The sequence below is a fragment of the Uranotaenia lowii genome, chromosome 1, assembly GCF_029784155.1.
Source record: "Uranotaenia lowii strain MFRU-FL chromosome 1, ASM2978415v1, whole genome shotgun sequence".
NCBI classification, from domain to species: domain Eukaryota; kingdom Metazoa; phylum Arthropoda; class Insecta; order Diptera; family Culicidae; genus Uranotaenia; species Uranotaenia lowii.
Window position 1 is genome coordinate 92,378,827 of NC_073691.1, and position 23,597 is coordinate 92,402,423.

The 23,597-nt window shown below is 40.4% G+C and overlaps 1 protein-coding gene across 2 annotated transcripts in view; it reads right to left on the reverse strand.

Annotated features, from left to right (window-relative positions):
* LOC129740179 (cAMP-specific 3',5'-cyclic phosphodiesterase) overlaps positions 1–23,281 on the reverse strand; it is a 204,729-nt gene extending 181,448 nt beyond the window's left edge. Inside the window, exon 1 of one of the 2 annotated variants that reach the window (XM_055731797.1) lies at positions 22,750–23,281. In XM_055731797.1, coding sequence (XP_055587772.1) covers positions 22,750–23,135 — 386 coding nt within the window. In that variant the 5' untranslated portion in view covers positions 23,136–23,281. Of the gene's footprint in view, positions 1–4,509; positions 5,274–22,749 lie in introns of those variants that run through there. The other variant, XM_055731798.1, reaches the window with a different exon arrangement.
* Positions 23,282–23,597: the final 316 nt, after the last annotated feature.

Sequence of the window (23,597 nt, forward strand, 5' to 3'; positions counted from 1 at the left end):
CCGGCATATATCTGTAGGATGGTGGAGTGTTACTTCCGTAACCGCCAACTACAGTAGTTGACCAGCGAGGGACTGGAAACAGTGAGTATCTCGGCAGGGGTTCCACACCACAAGGATCGATACTTGGCCCGGTATAGTGGAACTTTGTCTACGACGAACTGCTGAGACTGCGTCTCCCCACGGGAGTGAGACTTGTGGGATTCGCCGACGACGTGGTTCTCCTGGCAGCGGATCCACCAACCGGAGAGGTCCAGCTACTCGCCATAGTAGCGATTGAGGAGGTGCGAAGTTGGATGCGCTTCAAGAGCTTGCTTCTGGCTCACCACAAGACCGATATGGTGCTGATCACCAACCTGATTTCAGTTCAATCAGGGACGATTGCAGCTGGACCATGCGCAATCGTATCCAAGCGTGCGATCAAGTACCTGGTGGTGATGATCGAAGACCGGCTGAGTTTTACGGCTCACGTCGACTACGCCTGCAAAAGAGCGGAACGGCGACAGCAGCCCTCTCACGGGCCATGTCGAATAACTCGGCGATTCGCTGCAGCTGAAGGCGAGTGACCTCGTCCATTTTCCGGTACTGAGCGGCAGCCTGGAAGGCAGCCTTGAGAAGGCAGTTTAATCTGCAAATGCTCTGCAGTGTGTAGCGGCTGATGAACCTTCGAATAGTCAGCGCATACCAAACAGTGTCCTTGGTAGCTGCTGATGTTGTGGTGGGGGTCATGCCCATCACGGTTTTTCCAGAGTAAGATATCTTCTGCTACGAGTACAGGCACATGCCCGATGTGCAGAAACATGCCAGAGAGGCCTCGATGTCCAACTGGCAGAGTCGAACGCGCTCCCTACGATGGAAGCTGCGAGGATAAGACTTTACTTTCTTCAAAGTCAAACTCGTAGGGAGAGGAGTTTTCACGCCGTGGAATACTCTCGGGTAGAGTTTTTTTTAGTTGATCACCCAGGTGGTAAATCCTATTTACGGATTGCATTCCAAGGCACGGCGAGCGACCGAGTCCCCCCAGTTTGCTACTCTGGGTCCATGGGTGCAATTGGACGACTCATGATACTAAGTACCCCTACGCCATAAAGTCCACCTGGGGCCGCAGACCTGGTTCCCACCTCGAACTGTTTAGTACACTAAGCTTTAATAGTGGGAGGTCTATTCGCGCTAATGCGCTCCAAGGCAATACTCATTAACGAGACCACTTTAAGCAAAACCTCTCCTCCTTACGACTCGACGCCTGAACTCTCCTCTAACGACTTGAGAACCGACATCTCCTCGCAGTGACTCGAGATTCCCACGCAAACCTCTCCTCTTCGTGACTTGAGGCCCGATCTCTCCTCTAACGACTCGAGATCCGACCCCTCCTCGCATCGACTTGAGGATACCTCTCCTCTGCACGATTTAAGGCCCGATCTCTCCTCTAACGACTTGAAATCTGACCTCTCCTTGCAATGACTCGAGGTAACCACTTGTACCCCTCCTCTTGTTGATAAGGGGGCCTGATCCCTCCTCTTACGACTCGAGACCCGACCCTCATCATAAAGACTCGGGGTTAACCACGCAAAACTCTCCACCTTAAGGTTTGAGGCCTGACCTCTCCTCTAACGACTCGAGGCCCGACCTCTTATCTTAAGGGTTCGAGGTTTGCCACCTTGCCCGTCGTGTGCCTGATCGAGAGCAGCTTATCCTAGACTCGCGCCTGTCACGGCACACGCGCGGGACTTAACGCAACGACTCGGATGATTCCCGACGAAGACGTCATCCTACTCCGACTCGAATGGCTCACCCGGCGTCGAGAGCCACTCTACCCGTGGATATTCCCCGAACGTGGAATAACCCTTTCCCAACGATTTCCACTGCGAAGAAGGTCAAGTCTTATCCCCGCAGCTTCTGTCGTTGAGAACCGCCCTACTCAGATACTCCCCGAAGGTGGAGCATCCTACGCACGAACGCGGCGCACCCACGGCATCCGCTACGCAGAAGGTATTGTCTTATCTTTGTAGCTTCAAACCGAGGGGTTGGACGCACTCTACTCGACAGCCCCCCGTCGATGGGGTCAGTCTACTCCGACCGATGTCCGGTCTTCTTTAACCCCTTGGCTGGCAACCCTAGGATTTTTGGCCCGTGGATTTTCCTGCCCGTTGTGTGCCAGATCGAGAGCAGCTTGTCCTGGACTCGCGCCTGTCACGGCACACGTACGGGACTTGGAACGCTACGACTCGGATGTTTCCCGACGGTGACTCTCGGGTAGAGTGACTTCACGTCGTCGGCGGGTGGTCTCGAACAGAGGCGGAGCGCACGATAGTCGTGAAAATCAAGCGAGAGTCGAGTTACGAGTAAAGACCGGACCTCGAGTCGTCAGAGGAGAGGTCCTCAGTCTTGAATCGTAACAAGAGGCAGGGTATATGTATATGCTGGAGTTTTGACGTGAAACTGAGGAAGCCGATGAGCGCTCAAACACGGACTTAGTCTCCCATCACAGGTACAGCCTTCGTTACAGGTTCGGATGGGAATTATGGTCAGGGGCCCCGACTTTATGGCGTAGAGGTACAAAGTATCTAGAGTTCTAGAGTCGAGTATCTAGTAGAGTCTTATATCTAGAGGAGCATACTGGGGAGACGGGGTGCCTCGCCGGCGTTCGAAAACGCCAACTTTTTTGGCCATTTTGTTTTTTTGGTTCAGTTTTCAGACGACATAAAAAAACAAATATTTTTTTTCATAAATAGATAGTGAATTTTAAGACCATTCCAAAATGGTAGAATCTACGAACACCGGATCAATAGTTTTGAAAATAACAACCAAAATAGTAAAAGTAAAATATGACCCTTACGAACTAGATGTTCTTTTTTTTACCATAAAGAACGTGAAATATTTTTTAATTAGTTCTCTTTTTTCATAGTTTTCGTTATGAAAATTTTTTGAAACTTGAGTAATTATGATTTTATTTAAAATTTTTAAAGTTTAAGTTAGTTTTTTTTATTTTTCTTGTAATTTTTGTAATTTTTGTAATTTTTTTTCACATTAAAGTAAATTTTGTCATTATTCCTAGTATTTTTTTCATTTTTGTCATTTTTTTTTTCTTTATTTTTTATTTGTCATTTCATGTCATTTTTTTTCGATTTTTGTCATTTTTGTCATTTTTGTCATTTTTGTCATGTTTGTCATTTTTGTTATTTTTGTCATTTTTGTCATTTTTGTCATTTTTGTCATTTTTGTCATTTTTGTCATTTTTGTCATTTTTGTCATTTTTGTCATTTTTGTCATTTTTGTCATTTTTGTCATTTTTGTCATTTTTGTCATTTTTGTCATTTTTGTCATTTTTGTCATTTTTGTCATTTTTGTCATTTTTGTCATTTCTGTCATTTTTGTCATTTTTGTCATTTATTTCATTTTTTGTAATTTCTGTCATTCTTTTCATTTTGTCATGTTTTTCATCTTTGTCATTTTTGGTCTAAAATCCGTTGAAAAATATTCTTCTTTTTTCATGGACTACTTTGCAATAATTTCATTGCCAACACTTTCGGTGACAGTTTTGCCAATCATTTTCTCGATGAAAATAATCAATTCTACACATTCAAATAGCCTGGGTGAGATAAACACAAGTCAACGCCGCCTACCATGTTTGAAGGATTTTAAATTGTTTTGTTTTTACTGACGATGAACTGTGATTAAATAGAAATAAACGAATTTGTTGAAAAGTTGCTAGAAAATGTGGAATATTGTTTTATTTTACCATGATTCAACGATTGTTAAGACAAAAAAAGCATTTTTATGGTATTTAAATTGATTGCAACATCAGAGAGTGCAGCTGTATATGTATGGATTATCAAAAATGCCGTTGAATTGTAATTACGATTTGAGTGATTGCTCCCAATATTGACAGTGCCAAAACCGGCTGGCTGCCAACTGTCAGCACGAGTAAGCCTACTTAAAATGCCGTAACAAGTCATATGGGATCTATGTACATGAACGAGTGCCAAAATCTTAACAGGTGCACGTATCGGGAAGTTGAGTCACTTAATACACATGTGTACGGAGCAAACAAGCTTCACAAAAAAGCCAGAAAATTCAATAAATTGAATGTTTATAGAGAGTCCATTTTCTTCACACCAGGTACTCTATTGAATTAGGCCTTTATTTACTTGCATATGTTGATTTCACTCTTCGAGAGCATCCTCTTTAACCGTCTTTTGCTTCGGTCTTCGGTTCAGGAAGCCCCTCGAGAGCACCTTGAAATCCTCACATGTCATCAGCCGGGGAGGCCACTTGAACCCATCGCCCATCGCCGCTCCCATAGCAATCAAATTTAATCGATTTCGGTCAGGAATCCCAGCGGATTATTTACATGGCGTGTTCGGGCTCGGGCTCGGTCTCCTGTTTTAATATCCGTGTGCTCAAAAACGGAAAAGGATAAACTCCCACTGGAGATGAGAGCTTTCGATCCGTACCAAGCATCCCCAAGCCATATCGTATCGTACCCAGCCAATATTCTAATAGCCCACTTACCTAACTTTGAGTGTCCTAGACCCCCTTCGAGCGTTCCATTTACTGCGATCGGGAAACATTTTCTCCGTTCCACTTCCAGGAATTCCGTGCCTCGGTCGATGGGTTTATTTTTTGAAAATATTTCTTCTACTAACTTCAATATTCGCACTACTGGAAATCGACCCAGGGAGAACAATCGAATTCGCTTTCTTCTTTCTCTCGAGCTTAAAACCACCAACAACAGAGGGAACCTTTTATCAACTTTTGCAACCGTATTGTAATGCGCACTTGAAAATTCATTAAGAAACTTTGCTCACAGCGTTAACTTCCTGCCGCGCCCGGAGACAAATCGAGCAAGATTCCATCTGAATAAACTTTCACTTTCGCTTCGATCCGCTCACTTCTCACTTTTGCTTATGCAAAATTTCAAACTTTTAAAACATGGGACGAATAATCAGCAATGATTTTTTTTTCTGTTAATCCAAGTAGACCATGCGGGATCATTTCCCGTCTCAGGAGAAGAGCCCTTAACCACCACAGAAGAAAAACAAAACTCGATGAATCCAAGAAGCCGTGGTAAAGTTTTTCCCTCCCGTCTTTTGCTGCAGCATCCGCTAGGGCGAATCGTTCCTTCCAAGCAAAGGCTGGAAGGAAGTATTACGCCTACTCGGATTGGATGTTTTCCCCCAAAAAATTCTTTAGCACAGTGCTCAGCGTTTGGAGCACCCCTGTCTTATTCAGTCATGTCAACTTTTCCGCACCAGGTTCTAATTCAAACTGGCCGCACCGGTGAGTATTGGAACAGGGAAAAGAGATCATCCGAAGCGGAGCGCACACAAGTTGCGACGATGATGATGACGACGCAGCGCGTGTTTGTAAGCGAGAGCGCGCGCAGGGTGGAATGGTGGCGTGCAAATTAACTCGACTCATGCGAAAAATAAATCAAACTGCACTTATACACATTTTATAATTATACGCTCTCGGTAGTCTAGTTTCAGAAACAAATTGATAGGCTGCCTGCCTGCCTGCGCTACTGACTGGATGGGATGGGAACTCAACGGGCTAATCGTTTGTTACAGCATCCACGAAACGGTGACGACGTTACACACACCGTGGGTTCACCGAACAGCGCGATCTGTTAAAATCACATTGCAGTCCTATCTGCCATAAACCATTCGTATGAAACCCTGGAAGATCACAAAATTGTAAAATAAAATCATCCAAGGGGATGACCCACTGTGTCCCCAGAATACTCCGCTGTAGATAGGTAGTAGGCTGCGCTTCAAATCCGCGCACAGAAGCCGGATGAAATGAACGAAACCCTGCGCTATTCAATGATCGTTCGTCGTAATACATATTCTTACATGAATCTGATCCGATGATGCCCCATGCTTCACTGGCCGCTGTACTGGATGGCTGTTCTCAATTCGATTGAATGAAGGGTAGAGGTATCTCTGTGTTGTTCTTCGTCCGACCGTACGAAACCCTTTTTCAACAGCATAAATTTCGATTCCTGATACATGTGAAGATTTAAATTTTATTTTTAACGGCTGGAGGAAATCTACCGAATGAAAGTAGCACTAACCTTGCGGTAAACTACCTGTACCCATTTCGTTGACGTTCTGCAATATACACATTGGCTAGGATTCAATGGCATTTAGTGTCATTAGGGAACCATCTTTCATTTGTCAACTCCGCAGTAGGCGTGCTTTTAAATTATTTTTTTCGGCATTGGAATAAATCTCAATGAAGAAATCTTTTTTTAAACGCATTGATTTGTTTTCCCCAAAGAAAAAGAACATGGTTAGTTTGAATTGAGTCAAATTGAGCTTGAATTTGTGATTGAGGTTGGCTGTTGGAAATAGGGACGAATTAGCTCTGCAAAAAACTCGCTCAAGCCATTCATTTTATCGGATTTCTAGCCAGAAACTAGAGAAAGATCGAATGGAAATCATCTGAACGTATACTAACGAAATCAGACAATAGCAGTGGGAATTATCGCGAGAAATTGCTATGCCTATATACACAGTGTTTGACATTGCTAACCTAAAATTTAGAAGCGCTAATTAAATCTCTAACTTGGTCAAAGTTGTCGATCGTTCAATGAAGTTGTTTAATGTTGTGTTATAGCTAAGGATCTCTGATTCTGAACTGAAAGTTCAATAAATAATCAAAACAAAACATTTGAAGGTATTTTCAAACCTTCTACCTCAGGGGGATGGCAAGTTGGCTCTTCTGGCGAACAAGTATCTTTTTCTTTTTTTTCTATCCCTCAGGAGAAACTTTTATGGTGATTTCCTCTCAAAGCAGTACGGAATTGAAAAAGTCAAAATTACAACCAATGAGGAACCAGAACGATTGTTGTGTTAGTGTGCAATCATTCATAATTCTCTAGGATTTGACATTTAGTTCGGGTCCTTGACAGCAAAACGTCAGGTTTGTTATGGGCCCAGAAAATCGTGGGCCCGTAATTTCGATGGTTGTCAAATTCAATGACAAAGGATAGGCTTGCCATCCCCTTGTTCTACCTACTCTGATCAGAAAAGTGGTGTTCTAGAACCTACATATGAGGTGTACCATTTATTTTCAGTACAGATGTACGGAATTTTCGGACGGTCGAATATTCGGTTCCGAATATTACCGAAAAACTGCAAAACCGAATATTTTTCTGACCGAACATTCCAGCTAAAAATAAACGTAACATAACATAATAATTCAAAAAAAATTACCATTAACAGACTTGTTAATTTTTTCAAATCACTTTGGGTAATGTACACAACATTCAAAAGCACTGTCGGAAAAGCTACACAGCCTAGCAAAAACTTAAGCTTGCAGTAAAACATTTTAGGTGTATCAGAGTATCTTTCGCTGTAGAGCGTGCTGAAGCATGCCGACAAGTATCGCTTCATACTTTAATCATAGATGAACAGATGTACAAGCTAGGCCTTGAAAAGTGTGTTAAGTCCTAACGATCATTTTGAATCAATTTTATGCTATTTGGCTGATCTACCAGATGTCTCCAAGGCGAGGGGGGAGAACTGTAAAAAAATTCGGTTCGGTTAAACAAAAACAAATAAAAACATCTAGTCCCTTTTGAACGGGTCGTATGAGGTGATTGTTGTGGCTATTTTTTTTACTGAGACACTTGAAGAGTTTCGATAAAATTACTGATGAAGTTTCGAAACACATTCATGATTTAGTAAATCATTTGCTGCGAATGATAAATTTAAGTCTTAAACTTGTTCGCTATTTCTTTCAAACTTGCTTGAGGTACTAAATGCGAAAAACTGGAACCACACATAAAAGTGCATGACGCATAAAATTTATACTGCTTTACTGAAGTTAAGCGATGAATTTATGAGTTTTGTATTTTGGTTCCGGAAGATGCGGAGAACCATAGTCCAACAATCTTGAGTGTTTGAGCGACTTAGTTCCGGAAGATCCAGAGAACCAGAGTAAAGCGACTTGGTTCCGGAAGATCCGGAGAACCAAAGTGAGGCGACTAATTTGGATGTTCTGTGGTTTCTTCTGGAAGATCCGGAGAACTTACGTCACGCCACTTGACGCTAACAATTTTTTGAACGACTTGGTTCCGGAAGATTCGGAAAGCCAAAATGAAGGTACTGGTTCTGGAAGATCCGGAGAACCAAAGTGAAGCGACGAATTTTGATGTTCTGTGGTTCCTTCCGGAAGATCCGTAGAACTTAAGTCACGCCAGTTGACGCTAACAATTTTTTGAACGACTTGGTTTCGGAAGATTCGGAGAACCAAACTAAAGCTACTTGGTTCCAGAAGATCCGGAGAACCAAAGTGAAGCGACTTGGTTCCGGAAGATCCGGTTTACTAAAGTTAAGCGATGAATTTATGAGTTTTGCATTTTTGTTCCGGTAGATGCGGAGAACCATAGTGAAGCGACTTGATTCCGCAAGATTCGGAGAACCGAAGGAAGTGATAAATTTATGATTTTGATGTTTGGTTCCGGAAGATCCGGAAAACAAAAGGAAAGTGCTTTGGTTCCAGACAGTTCGGAGAATCATAGCGACGCCAACAATCTTGAGTGTTTGAGCGACTTGGTTCCGGAAGATCCAGAGAACCAAAGTAAAGCGACTTGGTTCCGGAAGATCCGGAGAACCAAAGTGAGGCGACGAATTTGGATGTTCTGTGGTTCCTTCCAGAAGATCCGGAGAACTTAAGTCACGCCAGTTGAAGCTAACAATTTTTTGAACGACTTGGTTCCAGAAGATTCGGAGAACCAAAGGAAGTGATTAATTTATGATTTTGATGTTTGGTTCCGGAAGATCCGGAAAACAAAAGGAAAGTGCTTTGGTTCCAGACAGTCCGGAGAACTATAGCGACGCCAACAATCTTGAGTGTTTGAGCGATTTGGTTCCGGAAGATCCAGAGAACCAAAGTAAAGCGACTTGGTTCCGGAAGATCCGGAGAACCAAAGTGAGGCGACGAATTTGGATGTTCTGTGGTTTTGTTACGGAAAATCCGGAGAACTTAAGTCACGCCAGTTGACGCTAACAATTTTTTGAACGACTTTGTTTCGGAAGATTCGGAGAACCAAAGTAAAGCGACTTGGTTCCGGAAGATCCGGAGAACCAAAGTGAGGCGACGAATTTGAATGTTCTGTGGTTTCTTCCGGAAAATCCGGAGAACTTACGTCACGCCACTTGACGCTAACAATTTTTTGAACGACTTGGTTCCGGAAGATTCGGAGAGCCAAAATGAAGCTACTTGGTTCCGGAAGATCCGAAGAACCAAAGTGAAGCGACGAATTTTGATGTTCTGTGGGTCCTTCCAGAAGATCCGAAGAACTTAATTCACGCCAGTTTGCTTTTCGGAATTCCAGGTAAAAAAAAGGAAATAGGAAACCATAGTGATTTTCAGTCTTGAGTTCGTTTTGAGCGACTTTCTTATAAAAATTGTGCAAAAATTACATTCTTCGGAACAAATTGGTCCCAGAAGATTCGGAGAACAAGCAGTAGGCGATGAATTTTCGAGATATTACCGACTTCGTTTCGAAATTGTTATTATGTGTATAGCACCAAACCGAATAGCGACAGTATGACTAGCGACGCTTTTTTACTAACGGGATTTCTGTCATTCGCAGATTTGTTTTTCTTTTTTCAGTCCAGTAGGCGATTTCGATGTAGTAGGTACTCGAACATTGTTTATGTAATTTACTGTACATTTTCCTTAGGCCATCAATCGCATGCTTCAAGTCTCCTAGGAATCTCGCGCTGCGTCGTTATTATTTTCACGTGTCGCTAGTAGGCGCAGCTGCTATGATTATTAGCGCTCATATTTTGGATTTTTTCTGCATTTTTTAGGCTCAGAGTCGTCCAAAGGCAGGGTTAAAGAAAATGATTCCCTTTGAACCAGAGGCCGCCCTATAATTGTGGTCAGTGCCATAATTACAGTTAGAAGAAGTATATTCAGGTAACAAATACCGCAAATCTACATCAATTACCACAAGGACTCGCGGATTGTGTCGACCGGTGCCGGAAGTGATTGTTATGACTGTATACGCGGAATAAATACACTATATTGAAACATTTTAAATCTCTATTTTAAGGTTCTGAAACGCTTTACTTATGATGTTTGATCTTCTGAAGGCATAAGGCATAAGAATTGAAGTTTTATGAGCTTTTCCATGGTTGACAAGGAGGTTTCTGCGAACCAAAAAGTAAAATTCGAAGACGAACCCAAATTGAGTATTTGAAAGAAGACCATTTTTTTCCACTAAAGATGTATCGAATATTCGACCGGTCGAATATTCGACTCCGCATACTACCCAAAACCCGCAAAACCGAAAAGTTCAGCTAAGGACACACATGACATAACATAATTATTTTTAAAATTTATAAAATAAGAGGCGTGTTATTTTTTTCCAAATCCTGTTGGATAATTTATCAAATATTCTAAAGCAATGTTGAAAAGCTATACAACCAGCAAAAACTTTAGGTTTCAGTAAAACATTTTAGGTGTAAAAATCAATCTTTCGCTGAACACGGATAAAAAACTCTACTAGTTGTTATCAAAACTCGTATGATTGGCTCTTCCATATCACAGATTTTTGGTTGAACCCATAATTTTGCCTAATCAACATCGATTACTACGAACAAACTAGCGTTCATGTGAAGTTGATTTGGCTGTAGGAGATTTCTCAACTGCTCAATTGCTAAAATAGATCAACAGCTGGTAGATTTGGCTATTTTTTCCTACCCTTCATTATACAATCTGATAGTTAGTTCTCAAATATTATTGAAGCTTGAGTAGATCTCGAATTTTGATCAACCTACATTGATGTCCCAGACGAACAAGTAATACCTATATCTATTTGGTTTAGGAACTTAAAAAGTAAAAGCCGAATGAGGGTTTGGAGTTTTTTTCTGGAAAAGTTCACCGCCACCAAGTAGTGAAAAGGTAATGCTAATTTCTTTTTAAAGTTTTTTTTTGTAACATTATCTTACTTCGTTTTAGATACCTATGGGCAATGAGCAGCAGCGGGCGTACTTAGGATTCCCGGACCAATAATGTAAGTTCTCGAATATATACATCATTCTATCGGTCGGACTTTTAACTAAACCTGGGGAAAATATTATTGACTAGGTGATTTTTGGTGGCAATAAGTGAAAAAATGCAAAATTATTTGGTTGCCAGCTTTGCATGAGCGATGGAATTAAAGCGAAAATAGTATTTTGTGTGTGGGGAGAAAGGTTGCAATGCTGAATTGGAAAAGATTGTAGAAGAAATATGTAAAAATAGGTGGGCTCATTTGTATTTTTCTTTGCGAAAAAATGATGATTTTTTCACTACCAGCAAATTGTAGATGGAAATTTTAGCTATCATGATTGCGGCTATCTTTTTAGAATTTTGTGAAAGAAGCGTAACTTCTGTGTTTCATTTCAACGCTGGTAAAATGGAACTGCGAAGTGTTTCGTTATCGGCAGATAACGCAATCTAGTAGTTTTATTTAAGTTTTAAGATCAACATGATGCGGAGTAGGCGTTGACTTGATGGGAGCGCACGCGTTTTTTTCTCCTTCCGGAAAATTGAAATATTTTGTTCGTTTAAGGAGTGAAATCATTGAAAATATTTTTTAAAAAGATATCCGGATGATCCGAAGCCGTATTGCATCGGATGTGGTGCGATCTCATGATTTAGAGGTTTTTTTTTCCTGTGTTTTTCGGAATCCATCTACGAGAGCATCTAGTTCCAATGGCGTTTTTCTGTACTTCCACGTACTGCCCCTGGAATTGAAGAAAGATTTCATCTTACACTCGTTGACTAACATGCCATATTTGTGTGCTGATGGCGAAGATGTTTTAATCAGAATACTGTAGTGTCGGTTTATATTAGAGAAAACAATTCATTTGTTCGTGAGTAAGGGTTGAGAAAAGTGATTTGGGTTTTTTTGAAAGGTTTTTTTCGTTTTTCAGCAAATTATTGCCAAAACGCACTGTGGCCTGCTGTGATTAATTATAATGGAGATGAAGAATCCATGCTAAAAACGGGACAGGAGGACAAACACATTCTTAAGAAAAATAATGACCCAAACCAAGGGCGTAGAAAACAGCAGTGTTTTTTCAGCTACATGGGCCAAACCAATCGGGTGGCCATTCCTAGTTCTAAAATGTATTCTATTCTAGTTTGCGAACGTTTTTTGAAAAACAAGTTAAACAAAAATGTTTAGAATAGAAAAAGAGCTATATTATTGTTCTGGGGTCTGGCTGTACCCCCAATCTGATGTTTCGCGTTTGACTGCACTACTTGTACAACTGACAATAGGATAGGTGGGAGATTGGGGTTCAGCTAAACCCACGATTATCAGCTCATTTGGGTCCCAATCTTTCACTAGAAATCGTTGACTCCTTATCGAAAAAGGTATTCTCCAGTAAGGAGGTACTCCAGCAGCGGAGCATAATCCAAACTATTTATAAACGTCAATTTGTACGACCGGGCACGTAAGAAATTAGAATCTATCAATCTGTGCTAAAATGTTTGCTGAACGATGGCATCGACTTTTCACTTTCTCTTTCCGCCCCTCTATCTCTTGTGCCAGAAAACAAAAAAAATCAAATAAAGCCAGACACGTTATCACCAGTAGAATGTAGTCAGAGTGAGTGTTGTGTGGATCAAGAAAGTGTAATCAACGTCGTCAAACACTGACTGGGTTGTTTGTTAGTGAGAATTCCATCCATCGCATCGGGTGAGAATACAGAACGAGACTAAGCAGAAAAAAAATCTCACTCGGTACAAGAAGCGCGCCCAGCAAACGAGCAGCAAGACAAGCTGCTTGCCCGACTTTAAGCAAGCACGAATGAGATTCACGTTCCTAATCATATAATTAGTCGCTATCCAAACGATCTACGAAAGCGTGCTCGTCTTCTTCTCAGCTCGCTCGCTCGAGATATTAGGTAGGTACAAGTGTTTATCCCACCCTGCCTTGCCGTTTAGGTCTCAATGGCAAGGTTCCACACTTCCTCCGGAGAACCCGCTTTTCCCAATGAGTAGAATTTTCCCGCAGCATCAACGGAATGTTTTCTCGGATTCACTTCCACGCTTTCCCTGTTCCGTTCCCTTCAGTTTTGGTAGATTCAGCCCCGGTGGGTGACCCTCGGGAGTTTGTTTTGTTTTCGATTTAGAATGAAAAAAAAACCAACAAAATAACGCGGTAGTGGGCCGCACAGTTTTTGCCCTCGGTCGACGTTCGATGATGACGACGACGTCGCGGCGTCTAAACAGAGACGGCCGAATTAACGGCTCAATCTCCGTTCGGCGGTGGTGTTTGGCTCGAAGGCAATTGTTGTTTGTAAACCGAACTCCTACTCAAACCTCTCCATCGATATTATTGGCTGCTATGTTGCTCTGTGCTTGAGGATATTTTCAATATTTATAAAATAATTGCGATTTTGATCCAACCAATCCACATCTGCCGGCCGACTGGAATTTTTGAACGACCAGTAGTGGCCTACTTGTGGTTGGAAACAATACAATGCCAAACACTCAAGCAAATTATTATTATAATTTTCATAGGATACGTCTCATTAACCGATTTTTAGATTACAAATTTGCTTTCATTATAGTCTTATGAAATTCTTTCTATTGTCATGGGTTGTTTTTATGAACAATGGAAGAAGTGACATTGTCAAAATATAATGATACCCAGTTATTCATTTCGACGGCCATTAATTTCATCCCTAATCAGAAAGAAGCACTCAGAGCTAGTGAATGTGGTTAAGATCTTCCAAATGGTAAGTTTGAATGGATTGAAATTAACTTTTTGTGAATTCCGTAAACATTTGTTAGCTGAAAATCTTTTTATTTGTGTTTACTTTTCAGCCAGTGTACCGGCATAAAAACGCAGTCAAAGAACTTTTTGGTACCGGATGTCAAAGCTTGGTACCGGATGTCAATGTCATTGGAATTGGTGTTTATCCTTTGAGTTCATTCCCGTCATAAGATGATCTTATGAATTAACATAAGAGTATTTTTCTAAGTGGATGTGTATTCGTCATTTGAAATGTTATAAATATCAATTTGAGCTAATCTGGTGACAACACTTTCATTGCAGTTATTTTTCGTGCATTCATATTAACATAATTATGAGATTAAATTAGTGAGATAATAACGTACCTACTGATTGTCTGGTACGAACTTCACGTGATTGGTCTTTCTTTACGGGTGAATGTGAATAAGTAAATATTTAAATTTCATTTGATGAAACAGCTCTCGTCTTTCCTTTTGTCAACACAGTCAAACACGATTCTCACAATCTTCATAACTTTTGAGTGCATGGACGGAAATTGATGACATTTTCAGTGAAGCTACCTAATAATGTAAAATGTACGTTCACAAAATTTGGTGACAATCTGTCAAGTGGTTTTTGAGATAGCTGAGATAGACAATTTTTTTTTGGGCAGGAACGAGAAAAATCCTAGTAAAGTCCCAGTGGGAGACCCAAAATCAGCTGTGAATCAACTATTCGACCAAAGTTCACATGGTAAATCGCTTAAGAAGTCCTAGAGAACCCAATAGCTAGCTTAAATTTGAATATAAGTTAAGATTGTTGATTCCATGAAGTGAGGCTTTAGGCTTGACTTCATTTCTACAATGCACAGTGGTGCAGAACATCAATCTAGCTGTACGAAATTAATAGCGCTCAGAGATGAAGAGATCCTTCCTGTAGGGGAGAGCCCACTGCGACCAGTAGTTGATCTAGAGATGAAGAGATAGACATTTGATGTCTTCAGCAACATTGTTCAGTTTTACATGGAGCATATTCTAGTATAAAATTTTTTGCCAAGGGGTCCACCGATAGCGAGATAAAAATGCTAACTTTTTTGTTTTTCAAATTGATGTCTTCAACAAAGTTGTTTATCTGATCAAAATACATAAGTTTGTTCAATATGTCAAAGTCCTATCACATCACTCTCAGGAGTTACAGTCAAAGTAAAAAAAAGTCTTTTCAAAAAACAGTTTTTTGGACCTGACACGTTGTAGGTTGGATAAAATGGTTCACTGTCTTTGAAACAAAGTTGACACATGCCACGATCTACAATTGTCTCATACATTATGATGAGTTTAGAAGTTGCTGAAGCCCTATAAAAAGCATTTAGTGTATTTTATTGGCAATTTTGGAAGGTTCGTTCATCGAAAAGTGCACATTTTCGCAACATCCCCTTTTTTGTGATTATTTTTGATGATAACGCATTCAAACATTTTAATACACCAAAAATTTGATTGCCCAAAGCTGAGCCTTAAACCATTGATTAATAAGTTGTATCTTGTTAGACGCGATTTTATTTGGGTATTTTCCCGTCTTATGTCCAACCATTAGTGCTTACTGTATCGCTGTAATCTTGCTGGCAGTACTCAATTCAAGCATATGGTTTTGTCGTGTAAGGACCGCCTTGCCAGAATGAACTTATAGCAAAGTATCAAAAATGTATAATGATAATAGGAATATTCTTCACTCCCCAAAAACTTGAAGGACACATCAATCGCGCCTCCATGTGAGGAAAGTTCTTACAAACACGAATAAATGCTATCAATAAGACCTATTTAAGAGACCTCAGACAAATTTTTAATTTCTCCAAAAGCTTCTGGTGTCAACTAGCATAATTATTGATTTCTTAATATCATGATAAGTTTGTTGACCTCGATAGTAAATTTTACCCTCGAAATAGGACTTTATTTACCGGTGCAACAATTTTTTCAATGGACTAGTAGTTGTTGTTTTGCGGTTTTCAAAAAAACCAGATGTGCCTCGTAGATAAAGTCTACGCAAAATTTAATCAACATTTTTTTCCTTTGCTAGCTCATTCATTGTTAGAAGAAATGCTAACTACCATTTACCAAACGTGCTCCAGCATTAGAGCTATGTTTTGTGAGACTCAAATAATCTTAAATCGTATTTCATAGCAGGTTTAAGAACATATTATTCAATTACTTAGTAAAAACGTTGCCTTTTTATGATTTATTTTTACAAAATATTTAGTTTTGTCCTAAAAATGATATTTCTATAAACATTTGTTCCAACTTAATTTCCTGAATATCATGTGAAATCTCAAATTGAAGATATTTTAGCATTCTCCGCCGATCGGGATTTTATTCCACATTCGGCAGAAAACAAAACTCAAATCGAGAACCATAGCAACAAACTTTGGAGAAAAGTTGAAGTAGGCTGAAATTTCTATGTGTTAGAGATTAACACTAGAAAGACCGCACCAGTCAAAATGACTGGTTGGGCACTTTGTTTGTTGAATATCTTTTGAACACTACGCTTTAAAAATTCGCAAAAAATACGACTTTTCATAAAATTTGAACCCTACAAAACTTTGTATTTTTTATTTCACTAGCTCTTTTAATAAGCGAGAAAAATTTCGCCATGGACACTCGGACCGTGACCAGTAAAAATGACCGGTAAAATTCACAACCCTATAATTCAAACATGATAAAAATTTTTCGCTTGCTTATGGTTTCATTTGCAAGCTACATTCAAGTCAATGAGCCCTAGTTTATTTATTGTGGGCAGAAGTGTGTCATTCGTTATAAAATTATTGATTTTCGATGCGAAGTCATGAAGATTTATAGAAAAAGTTCTCGGATTGGCCGCTGTGTGGCGCTTCAAGCACTTTACTCCCAATTTTTTTGGTCTGTTTTGTTGCTCAACTATAATTAAACTTTCTGTCAAAATTTGGCGGAATTTCATCAAGATTTGTATAAGTTATGTTAGATTTAATACGAGTAATCGAGTAGCTTTAGGTGATAAATATGTTTTATACTAAACTAGTATGAGTAAAATAATTATGAATTGTGTCCTTTTTTATTCAAATTTGAAGACATCAGCCATGAAACTGAATAATTTAAATGATATTTCAACATGGGTGCACGGAATATTTTGTATATGTTGGTTATCCACCATGGGTGCACGGATTCACCGCAGTTTCTGCCCAAGTATGTATTCACATGCATTCTTGGATTATTAGGCTCGACAAATTTCCAATGCAAGTTCACTTACAGGTATTCCGGCACCCGTGTATATACCAGGCCAGATGGCAACTGATTGAACATTCTTACTGAACATTCTTATTATAAGAGGAAACACATCTTACGTGTCGGCAACTTTTGGGGTTTGAATCCAAGTGTTTTCTTGCCGATACGGGGAATCGAACCCAGTATGTCTGGCATACCTAGACCATACTCGTGCCAGCCTATCTGATAGACCACATCGGCGCTAAGATATTTCAACATGGGTGCACGGATTAGCTGTATATTCGCCGTTGAAAATTATATAAGTAGGAATACATAGTTTTCAACTTGCTTCAAAACACAAAATATTTTTGAATTAGATATAATGGGAATTTGAAATGCAATATTGGTGAATCGAAAAACAAATCAACGTGTACATTTGACAATGTTGTTTCATTATTTTTATTTCACTGTTTTCCGTTGCACAACATAACTTGATGCATATAATTTCAAAAATTCACTCGGTCCATGGTAACCGTTTTCCAATTTCTTGGATGTTGATCAGACCGATTACAAAAACCTGTTTATTCAATAATAAATAAATAAATTTCTTATTTAAAGATATTATTGATATATAAAAAACGGACCTTAAAATAAAAATCGTTATTTAAATCATTCTGTCTCAACAAAACCCATAAATATAACACAAATTTTCATTTAAATATATTAAAGTTTTTATGTTTTACCTTTAGCATGCAAAAAATTGATTTTGGATGAATGGCGGTGAATCCGTGCACCCATGATAAATTGCTCTACTTATAGAAAAAATACGCTTTAAAACCTACAACATCAGGTATAATTTATAGGCAAAGTGTTGAAAAATTTCAGAGCGATGGATGCTAGAAAATATCAACTAAAACAAAACTGAAGTGAAACCGTGCACCCATGGTCAATACTCATAGCCATCTAACTTGGTTTTATAATAAGATTGATAATGTGTTTTAATTTTTTGATAGTTATTTGAAACATTCAATTTATGACATACACGCATTCGTCAACTATGCCAAACTGAGGTGAATCTGTGCACCCATGGTGAAAAAATATTTCCATTTTTTATCGAAAATGTTATTGAACAAATTATAAAATAATTTCAGAAGAAAAAAGTTAAAAATATTATGATATAAAAAATTTCCCCTTTACCAGTCATTTTGACTGGTCACGGTCCGAATAGGTATATTCAATTTGCCGGTCCTTCTAGTGTTAAGCAATCCAAGATGAGTTTGTGGAGGAGGAGAAACAATAAACTAAAGCGACCCAAAGCCCAAGCCCAAGGAATATACTGCCGAACGGAAATTTGTTCAAGCGGACATCAACGGTACATATGTTAAGCTTCAACTGGACAGTGCAGCAGATATCAGCCAGTATGGTTCTTATTAAAGAGCTTCCCTTTAGAATCACCCTACACGAAGTGGTCAAAGAAGGAAGATGTTTTGTCTCCAACGCAAGCGGTCTCAATTTGTTCGGTGCTGAATGGATTTGGTCTCTGGGACGTACCGTTCAACGCGGTGTGTCGTCAGATTTCTACAAAATGCTACCCTCAAGCTGCTCAGCTAGTCGATGGGCTTCAAAAGAAATAAGTCAACGTTTTCAGCGACCAACTGGGGCTCTGTTCAAAGAAGAAGGTTTTCTTAACAGTCAAGCCTGGTGCCAAGCCAGTATTCCGACAGAAACGTCCGGTTCCATACGCATCAACCGCCAAGATTGAAGAAGAGCTCGAGCGACTTCAAAATCTGGGCATCATCACACCGGTTTCGTATGCAGAATGGGCCCAACCAAACGGCAAAGTGAGGATTTGTGCCGACTATTCTACAGGCACTCATCCCGGACCAACATCTACTTCCGTTTCCACAAGGCATATTCGCAATGTTGGCCGGCAAAAAGTTTTTCTCACAAATCGATTTGTCGGACGCTTATCTTCAAGTCGAGACAATAAACACTCACAAGGGTCTGTTCCAGTTCAACCGACTTTCTCCGGAGGTAAAAACTGCTCCTGGAGAATTTCAACAAATTGTCGACAACATGATCGCTGATTTGGAGGACACAAGCGGATATCTCGACGACATCATCGTGACATGCCAGCCCCCAAAGATGTTTCAACTTTACGTTCGTTTCTTGGAGCAATCATTTATTACGGGATATTCGCCAAGTCCATGCACGATTTACGTAACCCGTTGGATGCGCTGCTCAAGAAAGAAATCAAGTGGAACTGGTCAGAAGATTGTCATAAGTCGTTTGAAAAATTCAAGAAACTATTGCAATCCGACTTACTTTTGGCCCACTACAATCCCAAACTGGAGATGATTGTAGCAGCTGACGCGTCGCAGTATGGAATTGGTGCTGTTCTACTGCACCGTTTCCCCGATGGTTCCATCAAGGCAGATTGTCACGCTTCTCGAACACTCACAAGCGCTGAGATAAACTACTCCCAAGGCGAAAAGGAAGGAGTGGCCCTCGTTTTTGCCTGCACAAAGTCCCACCGTATGATTTTTAGCCGGCATTTTACCCTCCACACCGATCACAAGTCTCTTCTTGGTATTTTTGGATCCAAGAAAGGTGTTCCAGTCCACACAGCAAGCAGACTACAACAGTGGGCACTCGTTCTTTTACAATACGATTTCAAGATCGAGTTCAAATCAACTGAAAGCTTCGGGCATGCAGACGTCTTATCAAGGTTGATTGGACAACATTCCAAGCCAGATGAAGACTACGTGATCGCGCTAGCATGCAACTTGAAACCGACATACAAAGTATACAAGCCGAATCTGTGACAGCATTACCAGTCGATCATCAGATGATTTTGCACGAGACCAAACAGGACAGAACCCTCCAATTGGTCATCATCCACATCCAACGATGATTTGCTGCAATTTTTCAAAAGGAAGGATTCATTTTGCGAAATCGACGAATCCCAGTAAACATGAATCGGCAGAGAGGTAACTCAAATCGACAGAGGGATCGTAACGATCACTCTTACGATTTTGCATCATCACATCGGCAGAGAGGAACGCACCATACGCGTGCCTTGAGTGAGTGCCACGAAATAATCTAAGACACGCCCTCCAGAGAAACACACGAAAACAATCCGAATCGTGTTTGTATGTTTCCCTTCGAGACGCGTGTTTGCCTGCCTGAGAAGTCCTACGACTGCACCGTACGAGTGTACGATTCAAACTGATTTCGCATGTACGCATTCGTTTTCGTTGCCTGTAGGTATCTCGGCAGGACAAACCGAATGCGAATATTTGCGTTCTTGGAGTGTTGTCGAAATTAATCGTTTTATTCTAAGTTCGGTGACTCAACTCTCAACTTATTGCATGCTCTGTCGATTTTTGAGAGGACGCGCTTACTGGGATGTGTCATGTTTCTGGACCGAATCGTGATTCCAACAACATTACGTGAAGCAGTTCTAAGGCAACTTCACGTGGGTCACCCAGGTATGCAGCGGATGAAATCGATTGCGAGAAGCTACGTCTATTGTCCTAACATCGACTGCGACAAAGAAGATTTTGTTCGAAAATGTTCCGATTGTGCCATAGCAGGAAAAGCTCCCGTGAAATCAACGCTCTCTTCCTGGCCAATTCCAACGGAACCGTGGACTCGTCTACATTTGGATTACGCTGGTCCTGTTCGAGGTAAATTCTATCTGGTTATTATCGACGCATTTTCCAAATGGCCAGAAATTTTTGCAACCAACAATACAACCTGCTCAACAACGGCAGCGAAAGTTCGTGAATGTATTTCCCGTTTCAGTTGTCCACATTCTATCGTCACTGACAACGGTACCCAGTTCGCATCCGAACTTTTCATCAAGATGTGTCAAGAATATGGAATCGAGCACGTCAGAACTCCCGCTTTTCATCCTCAGTCCAATGGTCAAGCAGAGCGTTTCGTCGACACACTCAAACGAGCTCTCCTCAAGATGGGGGAGAAAAATCCAGATGAAGCGTTGCTGACTTTCCTCGAAACCTACAGGTAGGTACACTCCGAACGCATCTCTTCCACAGAACAAATCTCCTGCTGAAGCTCTCCTGGGTCGGAAAATTCTCACCAAATTCGATTTGATGAAGCGTTCCAGACCTCAACCAACTTTGGTGAACGAGAATCAAAACAAGCAGTACAACCAGAAGCACGGTTCCAAGCAACATCCGATTCACATCCGAAATCAGCAACACTGGGCCCAAGGTATCATCATCGAGCGAAAAGGTCAAGTCGTCTATACCGTTCTTCTAGATGATCCCAAACGCAAAGTATCAGACATGACGTCAACCGAGCAGCAAATTCCCCTTCAAGTTTTGCTAGAAGAATTTAAGATTCCGCAATCCAGAAGTGAAGATGAAGATGTTGGTCAACCCGCTGATTCCGAAGCAGATGTACAACAAGATCAACTGCAGACATTGCCAGAAATCATCGAAGAAGCTGGTCCGTCTCATCCACGAATTCCTAAAGAGGTTCGGATTACAAGAAAACGAGCTGCGAAAATAACGCCACCTCGAAAGCGCCGATTACCATCATATTTCCAGTACTACGAACTTTTCTAAGGGGGAGATGTTAGAGATGAAGCAATCCAAGATGAGTTTGTGGAAATCTAGGCAATCCATGGTTTTCACTCATTACAATGCATGTCATGTGAAATAAAATTCATTCTTATTTAAGCTTTTGAACAGAACAGTCTTTCATTAATAAGACACAATACTATTCTTTTTTGCCTTTGCTTACAACTGTAAAAATGCAAAAAATGATTTAAGCTTAGAACTTATTGGTTGAACCATATTAAATAAATAATTGTTTATAAAAACATTTGAGTGAAACTCTCATGAATAAATTGAACTGATGGCAAAGAAAATTACAAAAATGATATGTATTGGTTTTCTGATTGATGCTTTTCAGTGAACTTGAAACCAAATAACAACGTTTTTTTGACGTTTCGACCAACTACTTTCAGCCATCCTCAATGCAATGCAATGCGATGATATGCAACAGTTGTTTCTCATACATTTTTTATCTCTTAGCAATATTGGCAATATGGGTTTTAGCATATGGCATAATGAAAAAATTAAAGAGAATGAAGTTATAGGTAATTAAAAAAAAAATTTAGACACTAAATTTGAAAGCCGGTGTTATTTATTTAAAATTTAAGAATGTGTTTCTCAGTTTCAATGAATCTGAACTTTTTACTTTTCCGACTCACTCATTTTTATCGTTTTTGTTCGCAAAAATATAACTTTTCATGAAATGGAAACTGATTTCACATAAATAAGCTCTTTTTTTTAATGAAATCATTAAAAATGTTAAACGTAAAAATAAAATTTGAAATTCCCAAGATATAAAGTTTGTATTTGATTTGTTTATGGTAATAAGAGTTTTATGGTTCTAAACAAAGATACTGTGTAAATAGATTTTGTATTAAAAAAAAATATTCAATATTTACAATTTACATATTTACATAAAAAAAAGACATAATTTCAAATTCTCCGAGCTTTATCTGACTTCTGATAAAGAAGATATTCGCTGTAAGTCAGAATACAGTGGCTTTTAGTGACCATTTGTGTTCCGTTAGGCAGAAGAAGTTTGTCCATGGAAGAAGTATCTCCATCAGAGTACATTTTTTAAATAATATTTATGTCATCTCAACTAACATCCCATATGTTTGTGATAGTGAAATTATGTATCGGTTCAAATATTTGATCAAAAAAGCATCAAAACAATCAGTGTACTCACCGCACGTTGGCCAACGTATGCCGCCGGTTCTTCAGGTACCGACTGTGGTACTTCTGCAGGTCCCCGATCGAACCCTGCTCGGCCTGCATCTTTGTCGAAACGTTGGTGTTGCTGCTGCTGCTGTTCGACTCGAAGTCACTGCCAGCCCCTTCGCGACCGGCCGATAGCGAGGCCACACTTGCGGCAACTGCGGCAAGGGCTGCTTTGTTACTGTTACTACTACTGGCGCTGTTGCTGCTACCACAGCCGCCAGATGACTTTGATTTGATCTTGATGCGATTAAGATTGATTTTCGGCGAAGGAGTTAACGAGCGCACCACATCTGCGTATCGAATTGTACATGCTTTAATGCGGGATGGTAGCAGGGGATTATGGAAATGTTGCATACCAATATCGAACTCATCGTCTTCCTCGTCCTCTTCTATGTGAGGTAATTTCAGCTGTCCGGAAAGCGACTGCTGCAGTTGTTGCTGGAGCTGCGGATTCAGAGCTTCCGTTTCGTCGGACGTTTGCTGTAGATTGTCGTTGCTGTTGCTGCCGCTGATTCGGTTGTTGTTGTTACTGGTGCTGTTTTCTGGGCTATTGCGATCACTCGATGTGCTGCAGTTACTATTTCCGATGGTCTGCCGCTGCTGTAGGTTGTGATACAACTCCGTAGTGCTGCCAGTTAGTGCTTCGTCTTCTTCGGTGGCGTAGTCGATAATGTGACGGTCGTTGTTTGTCGACTGGTTGCTTTTTTGGTGGTTTGCGGCGGGGGCTGAGGAGCCCCCGCGACAAGGCAAACAACACCGAAACAGCGTGCCACCGACTGCGACCTGGCAATTAACGCGACTTTCTTCTCGTACCAC